This window comes from Trypanosoma theileri (assembly GCF_002087225.1).
Source record: "Trypanosoma theileri isolate Edinburgh chromosome Unknown TM35_Tth_26_V1, whole genome shotgun sequence".
Lineage (NCBI taxonomy): Eukaryota > Euglenozoa > Kinetoplastea > Trypanosomatida > Trypanosomatidae > Trypanosoma > Trypanosoma theileri.
The window spans coordinates 135,235-144,479 of NW_021639868.1; the positions used below are offsets into that span (position 1 = coordinate 135,235).

The window sequence follows — 9,245 nt, forward strand, 5'->3', positions numbered from 1 at the left end:
TTTTTTTCTCTTTGCCTCCCTTCTTTTTTTTTTTATTTTCAATTTCTCCTGAAATTATAGGCATATATACGTATGCTTGTATTAAAAACCCCAAAAAATTGTTATTATTTTTTTTTTCTTTTTTTCCTTCTGCTTTCCTTCTGAAATTTTTCCTCCCAATTCACCTTCTTTTTCTTTTTTCTTTTTTCTTTTTATTATCTCTTTTAAAAAAGAAAGAAAAAACCAAAAACTATTCTCTCCGTGCAGCTGCCTCCATAAACTCCTGCAGTGCCGCCTCTCCTCTTGCCAAGAGCATCTGTGCCAGTCTGGAGTCCCTGCGCTGGGCGAGTTCCCGCGGGGGTCCCGCCTCCACCACCCGCCCCTCCTCCATCAGCAGCAGCCGATCGTACGCGGCGACGGTGTGCAGGCGGTGGGCAATCGTCACCACCGTGTGTGCCGCGAAGGTGTGTGTGATGGCGTGTTGGATTTGCCGATCCAACTGCGGATCCACATTCGCCGTCGCCTCATCCATCAGCAGAATCACACCATTACCATTAGCATTATTATTACTATTATTATTATTATGAGAATGAGATTCTTCTTCTTCTTCTTCTTTTCCTTTTCCTTCTTCTTCTTGTTGTTGTTGTTGTTGGAGGAGGGCGCGGGCCATGCAGAGGAGTTGCCGCTGGCCGACGCTGAAGTTCGCCCCGCCCTCCTCCACGCGGCTCTGCAGGCCCTCCGCCTCCCCACGCAGTCGATCGTGAAGGCCGACAAGCCGCAGGGCCCGCCAGACCGCCGCATCACTGCAGTTGTGAAAGCGATCCACATTACTGCGAATAGTGCCATTGAAGAGAAGTGGGTCCTGCGGGATCATCGCAAAGAGTTGGCGAAGGGATCGTAAGGGGTAGGAGCGAATGGGACGATGGTTAATGTAAATATCTCCCTCTGTGATCTCCACCATGCGGAGAAAGGTTAGGAGGAGTGAAGATTTGCCACTGCCCGTGCGGCCAATAATGCCAACCTTCTGACCAGGCTCTATTTTGAAGTTTACACCACGGAGAACAAGCGGCAAACCCGCACGGTATCGCATAGTAACATTATGGAATATAATAGAACCAGATTTGGCAGATACTGTTCCCGCGACATTTTTCGATCCTTCTTCTTCTTCTTCGTCTGCCAAAGAGTATTCTCGGTCAATACTACTACTACTATTATCATCATGGATATTGAGCTTATAGTTATTATTATTATTATTCTTGTTGTTGGTGTTGGTGTTGGTGTTAGTGTTGTTGTTGTTGTTGTTGTTGTTGTTGTTGTTGTTGTTGTTGTTATTTAGATTATCTTCGTCATCGGTTTCTGACATCACACGAACACTCGTTATTCTTGTATAACCCTCATCATTGAAGATGTTGTTGTTGTTGTTGTGTTGAGTCTTTTTCTTTTCTTTTACCATTTTCTGTTTTTCCCGTTCTTCCTGTTCCTTAATAGCATTATTAATATCATCCAGTAAATCCTCATGTTCCACATTAAACGTGTAATATAATACCCGTTCAACCGAATTCATATTAGCTTCAACCTCTGCAGACTGATTCACTACAAATTTAAGAAGTGAATTCATATTCATAGCCATAGTGAGACTTAATGAAAGAAGTCCCACATCTGTGTTACTAAAACGTAAAATAACAAGTATAACACCAAGAAAAGCCACAGATGTTAATACAGCATTACTGAGTAACTCAATACGCACCGCAAGCCAACAATTACAAACCTTTTGAATATATGAACATGCATACACCATATCAATACGATGCATAGCCTTTTGTAAAAAGTCTGTGGTTTTACCATATGCGGCAATACAAGATCGACCTGCAAGCATTTCTCCTAAAACGGAGAAAACAGGAGAGTTGGCTCGATTCGCAATACGGCGAATCTCTCTATTCGCACTATTATAAAATAACATGAGTTTATAGTAAAATAATGCACATGGTATTAATACTATCAAGATAAAATACTGTGATATGGCCATCACTATCACAGAAGATATCACAGATAACACACACTGTACAAAGAAGATAATACTTCCCGGTAAGTCTCCATCAATACTACTAAAATCTTTTGAAAAACGATTTAATACTCGACCAAGTGGAGTAGTATCAAAGAATGCCATTGGAGCTACAGCGAGGGATCGTAGTAATTGCGCATGTAAGTTCAGAGAGGCACACCGTTGAATGGCGTATCCAGTCCCATTACGTAATGGAGAACTTAATGACTCTCCAGCCACTAATAAAGTATAGATGAGAAGATACGTACGTGAAGAGAGAGCAAAACGCCGCACAGACCAGAAGGAAAGCCAGAGTGAAGGGGCCACAACAAGACATTCTGTGATAATAAATAATAACAGTACAAAAAGACATAAAGTGAGACCACCACATGCCTTGAAATACTGTTTATATGTTTCCATGGAAACTGCACCTGTTGCTTTTTCTTCTTCTGTCATTAATTTACCAATATCGTTGTCGTTGTTATTCTTATTGTTGTTATTATTGTTCTTATCATTCTCGTCGCTTTCATCAATTGTATCATCCATATTGTTATTGGTATCCTTTTCCATATTAACGTCTTCACTGTTCATTGTGTTATTATTATTATCAACACTTTCCTTCTGTTCTGTCGTGGTATCTCTCTGTTCATCACTTGTCTGACTTTTCTTCTTCTCTGCATTATCGTCTGTTATTTCCAACTTCTTCTTCTTATCATCATCATTATCATCATCTTCTTCTTCTTCTTTCTTTACAGCCTCCACTCTATTGGCCAAATACTTCTTATATCCATCATAGTCTCCCTCAAAGGCAATGGTGCCACCTTCCTGAAGGACGACAATGTAATCTGCATAGCGTAAGACATGTAATTGATGCGTGGCTAACACCCGCGTGGTATCTCGCAGTTCTCCAAGTATACATTCATGCAATACCCGTTCTCCCACATGGGCATCTAATGCAGAGAGTGGATCATCCAGTAAATACATATCACGATCAGAGGCGTAGACAGCACGGGCAAGACCCACACGGGCTTTTTGTCCTCCACTTAAATTAATACCTCTTTCACCTATTTCGGTTTCCACACCATTAGCAAGTAAAAGTAAATCAGACTCTAATTGTGTACAACGTAAAGCACGGTGAAAACGATCATCATTCATATCACTAAAGAATAAAATATTATCTTTAAGTGTGGCATTCATAATCCATGGTTGTTGTGGAACGTAGGCAATGGCAGGTGTGGTGTGTAATACACCAGAGGTTACCTCAATTTCTCCTAATAGAGATTCCAGTAGTGTAGATTTTCCACTTCCAGTTTCCCCAATCACACAGGTGAGTTTACCTTTAGGAATACGAAGTGTAATATCACGAAGTAATTCTTTTCGTTGTAATTCATAGTACTCCGTGGAGTCTTTTTTCTCTTTATTATTATTATTATTATTATTATTATTTCTATTCCGTTCAGCCGCCTTTCGTTCCTTCGCACATGGTGGAAGTTTCTGTGGTGTATATGTTGAGATAGTAGCATGCATAAACTCCGCTGCAGCAGCGGATGCTTCTTTTCTTGTAGTTGCCGATGCCATTGCGGATGTTGTTATCATGGTGGGTTTTCCATACATATGAAGACCGTTGGGATGATGATATTGTTGAGATGTTTCCCTTTCATCATCTTGTAGGAGTTCCCGCATTCCATCATTAGCATCCTCGCATTCCAGAAACTTTGTAATTCGCCGCATAGACACCACAAATCGCATCACACTAGAGATGGAAATAGGAATCATAATAAAAGGCATTTGCATAATATCCAGTAATGTGAGTGTAGGAAAGACCACAGCTGGGGTTAACTCATGCCCAGAAGTACTGTAGAGTAGAAAAACAACGGCAATCACCACTGCTGGGATCGCATTAGTGAGAAAGGCACTTGCAATGTAAAGAAGTTGTGTTGTTCGCAAAGCAGCCACTTCACGTCTTCTCAGTTCTTCAATATTTCGAATAAATGATGGTTCCCAAGACATAAACTTCGCTACTCGCACACCTGTGAAAAATTCATTTGTGGCTTTTAATCTCGCATCTGTTGCTTGTGAAAGTGCCCCATACGCTGTGAAGTATCGCCGCATGATGAAACCCTGAACAGGCATAAATGCCACCAGTACACCAAAACCAGTAAAGGCGCACCAACCCACAAGTCTATACAATAAAAATAACGCCACCAATAATTGTATAGGTGCCCCAACTGCAATAGGAACCATCTGTGGTAGTGATGAGGAACTACTGACATCACTACTCATCATATTTACTATACGTCCTATATTCATCTCTGGATGCATGAGAGACTTACGAGAGACGGTGGCACATTTTTCAAATAAAACCGCCTGTAAGGCATTTTGAAAGGTGTGGCCCGCACGCCATCCCAATTGTGTTACTTTATTAGCAGCCGCACTCTGTACAAGTGAGAGTATAGCGAAGGCTAACACCAGTAAGAGTCCATCACGCCATTGTGGATCCTTGGATTGAAGAAATTCAATATAACTCTGAAGTACCACAGGTACACCAAGCTGACAAGCATCCCGTAGTAATCGTACAATGATAAGTATATATACTTTATTTCCAAATACACTAAAAAGTGCTCTGGCTACAGACATAGACTTTGGTAATTGCTGTGATGTTTCTGGCATCCCCACACCATGTACATGCTTCCTTGATAGTGGAGAAATAATTTCAATATTCTTCACACGCTCCAATGTGGCCGTTGCCTCTCCTTCTCCTCCTAATGCTACTGTAGATGTTTGAAAGAGATGTTCCCCATCATATATCCCATTCATAAATGGATTACATTCTGCATTTCTTGATGCCTCTTTTACACGATGTGCTGGAGGTACACGCCACTCCACTCCCGCATACAACTCCCGCGGTGTGCGCCGCTGCTGGGCATTTCCTATCCATCGCAGTTCCCCCGCACTTGATGGATCCCGTCGATGCCGCACCTCCACGCCAATATAAACACTCCACCCATACCGCCGCCAACGCTGCCGCTGCAGGGCTGCACTGAGAAGAACACCAGCGTTGTACGCACGGGAATCACGTGTGGGCCGCGGCATATCCTCCGCCGTGAGATCCTCCTCGTGGTGCAATCCAACACGATCGGCCCGCGCCGCCCGCCCCATGAGGTCGGCCAGCCAAGTGTAATACAATCCACCCGCAATCCCGCCGCCGGCGGTGTCCTCCGACTGCAGGGCGTACGGCGGCTCTGGACCCCACACACGCCAGAGTCTCAACTGCCATGCATGGCGCCATGTATATAAACGGGACTCACGCTTGAGAAGATCCGCAAGGGCTTCTTTTTCTTGTTCTTGTTGTTGGTTGTTGTGGTTGTTGTTGGGTTCAGAATTCGGTGTGAGGAGAGAGACTTGAGTATCCTCATCTCTTTCCGGCGGCATTACGTGTTTTGGTGGGTATGTATGTATAAGACTGTGGTTATTGTGGATGAATGTGTTGGAGTACGTATATGGTACGAAAACAAAAACAAAAAAAAGAGATATAGATAGATAGATAGATCTATATAAACAAAGAAATACAGAGATGTCTCTCTGATTCCCTGCTTCTATCTCTGTGTTTTTTTTTTTTTTGGAAAAACAAAGAGGCTTACTTACTGTTTTTTTTTATAGTAACCTCAGCCACTGTTGTGGTTGCTGCTGTCCTTTGTGCTTCCCCAGGTATATTATTTTCCCCCTTTTGGCCTTCTCAGGCAGTAGAGAAATATATATATAAAAAAAAAAAAAANTGTGGTCTGCGGGGGAGTGATACTGTTCCCCGCCGTACTGTAGGGGGAACTCTCTGTTTGTGAAGGCCATACAAATTGTTGAGATTGAGATTGTTTTTGAGATTGTTGTTGTTGTTTTTGTGGGGTTTGGATATTATTATTATTATTATCACAGTACTATGTTGCTCTTGTTGACTTTTCACTCTTTATAATTCACCTTTAATCATTCATTATAATCCAAACAAGAGAAAAGGAGTAAAAAGTCAGCTGTGTATACTCGTAGAACCGATAACAACAACAAAAACAGCAGAAAATAAGAACACCAAGAGTAGAAAAATAGTGTATATACACACAACCCCTCTTTTTACTTTAGTAAATAAAAAAAAGGAAGATCAAACAGCCCAGAATCGCTTAGTGGAGACATGGTCGACAGTCAATATATAAAATAAATAACATTTTTTGTTCTTTTTTGTTTTTTTTGTTTTTTTTTTAGATCAATCAGTAATAAAAGAATGTACTTCCCACAAGAAGACAAATGAAGAAGAAATAAAAATCAAACCTCATCCTCTCACTGAATACACTCAAATACATATATATATAAACACATACACACATTAAATCAATAAAAATGGGATAAATATATTATTTACTGTCAAATACCTAACTATGAACTGTCTCCCGTTCAGTGTAGTTGATTGGAATACCTCCTGCAACTCCTGTTACTGCAGAGGAACAGACAATGAAGAAGAAAGGGATCCCGAAAAAAACACTAAACATCAGCACTCCTGCTGAGAAATCAAAAAGAAAAAAAAAACAATACTACTAATACCAATAATAAAAAGCACAACATTTACACAAATCAATAAAAGAACGTAGAAAACAAAAAAAAAAAAAAAAAAATACAAGAAAAGTGGGAAAGGGTTGACGAAACATTAAAAAAAAAAAAAAAAATTGCCCTTGTTCTTCTTTTCGCATTTTAACAGCAAGTACGAGAAAAAGTAAACGCTAGAAGAAAAGATAAACAAAAAAACAAATGAAAGCACATACATACAGGAGAAACTATCACTTTATATATTTTCTTAATAAACATTAACCACTTTACGCCGTATCCACTTAAGTAGGGAGACCATCCTCACAGTGAATGTATTTCCCTCCACGGCACACGACACCACACACTCACCTTATCTGCACTCCTCCGCACTGAAGAAACAACAGAAACTCCCTTCACATCAGAAACAGCTGTATTAACAGCCCTTTTCACATTCCCAGCAGCCACAATCCCAACACCAACAGTGAAATAGAGAGGATGGGCCGCTATTTGACGGGATACTGCCATAGTGCCATGAGCAGCAGCTGAAGTAACACTCTTCACATCTGAAACAATTCCATTAACAGCCTTTTTCACATCGCCAGCAGCAATAACCCCAATACCAATAGTGAAATAGAAAGGATAGACGGTTAGTTGGTGAGATACTCTCATCATGTGTTGAACAGCTTCTGGTGTTATTTGCTTTGCTTTACAAATAGCAGTATTAATACTCTCTTTCATATGGTTAAGAGCAGTAGATGTAATTTGCTCCACATCTTTAACAGCAATAATAAGAACTCGTTTCATACATCCAAGACCAAGCGCAGTTGCAACTCGATCCACATCTTTAATAGCAATAAGAATAACTCGTTTTACATTACCAGTAGCAGCTGCCCCAACACCAACAGTAAAATAGAAAGGATAGACGGTTAGTTGGTGAGATATTCTCATAGTCTTCTGAACAGCTGCTGATGTCACTCGCTTCCCAAGAGAAGCCGATGTAATTATAGTCCTTTTCATATTCCCAGCAGCAGCGGCACCAGCACCAGTAGTGAAATAGAAAGTGTAGGCCGCTGTTTGGCGGGATCCTGTCAAAATACGATGAGTAGCCGCTGAAGTAACATTTGATAGTTCCAATAAACAACCAAATGGAAACATCAAAAAGGTATTGAGGGCAGTCGTAGTGGCCTCAGCAGTAAAATCATATCCAGCATGAAAAGCATTCCCAATAGCGGATGTTCCCAGAGAATAGAGAAGGCAGGAGGTACCAATACTCATATAAAACAAAGAAACTGTGTTGGTGAAGGCAGTGTCGCAGCATCGCAGGATTGTACCCAGAAGGAAGTATAAACTGTTAGATGGTGTCATATGTGTAATAGGAACAGACCGCTGTATTTTCATCATTATCTTTGTACAGTCATCCAATATAATCTTTACACTTCCTATCATGAACCATAGTGTTAATTGTAGTCCTTTTAAAGCCTGCTGGGGCTGGTGGTGCAGTGTATGCATAAAGTTTATGAATTCTCCTTTAGAAAATAAAGGCATGGTTAATACATTGATGGAAGTGTTTTTTAACTTTTTATAAAGTGAAGACATCATAGCCATAAGAGCCTTAAGAGTATACTGTGTTTGTTGATGATGATATTGATGTTGTTGTTCTCGCATCATTTCCTGCGATACACTCCTTCCATCAGGATTTAGAATAAATGACGGGAAATGTAGTGTACTCTGTGATTTTCCATTGTATGATAATCCCTGCATCTTTGTATGTAAATGACGAATATGTTTGCTGAGTTCCATATACTCACGATCCAGTTGTGCTCGATTCGCCTGTACATCATGTAATCTCCGCATAGTCATCCACCAGAACTGTTGATGATGTCTCTGTTCTTTCTTCTCTCTCCATCGTTGCTGTCGTGCCTCTGTACTCTGTGAGCCTGTGGAGTATGTAGAGATATCATCTGAGCCGAGAGTCGTTGGTGTGGGTACACTAGACAATAATTCCTCTGAGAGTTGACGGATGTATGCCATCAGTTGTGCCGATTTCGCCTCATATTCCCGAGCTTGTTGTTGTGCAGATGTGTAGAGGGCGGTGTATTCCTGTTCACTGCTGGTTTCTTCCTTTATTTCCATTGGAGGGGTGTGTGGGATATAATAACTGGGACTTCTGCTGCTGCGGCTGTTGTTGTTGTTGTTGTTGGGATGACTGTTGTCGGCTTTGGCAATAGGTGTGGTCTGCGGGGGAGTGATACTGTTCCCCGCCGTACTGTAGGGGGAACTCTCTGTTTGTGAAGGCCATACAAATTGTTGAGATTGAGATTGTTGTTGAGATTGTTGTTGTTGTTTTTGTGGGGTTTGGATATTATTATTATTATTATTAATATTAGTAGTGTTAATAGTCATTAACAAGAGTCGGTCTTGAAATTCCTCTTCAATGATGAGATGCATTTTACGTTCTTCTTCACATGTGATATCAAAGCGTTGACGTTCTTCTTGTATACTACACTGCTGCTGTAATGCCTGCAACTTACGCCATCCCAATGTTCCCCGTTGTGGAAGAGAAATGTGAGTAGTATTAGTAGTAGTAGTATTCTTATTATCTTCTTTATGGACATTATGTATATTGTTTAGTCTACTACTATTACTATTACTATTACTA

At 40.8% G+C, this 9,245-nt stretch overlaps 2 protein-coding genes across 2 annotated transcripts; both read right to left on the reverse strand.

The window, feature by feature from the left end:
- Window positions 1–229: 229 nt before the first annotated feature.
- TM35_000261440 (multidrug resistance protein E) lies at window positions 230–5,452 on the reverse strand (the record flags this gene model as incomplete). The annotated part of the gene is made up of 1 exon (XM_029027881.1): window positions 230–5,452. One exon carries the CDS (start codon window positions 5,450–5,452, stop codon window positions 230–232), a length of 5,223 nt encoding a protein of 1,740 aa, XP_028880758.1.
- Window positions 5,453–6,907: 1,455 nt separating this feature from the next.
- TM35_000261450 (uncharacterized protein) lies at window positions 6,908–9,244 on the reverse strand (the record flags this gene model as incomplete). The annotated part of the gene is made up of 1 exon (XM_029027882.1): window positions 6,908–9,244. A coding segment is annotated over one exon (2,337 nt), but the record flags the coding sequence as incomplete, so codon positions are not given.
- Between the last annotated feature and the right edge of the window lies 1 nt (window position 9,245).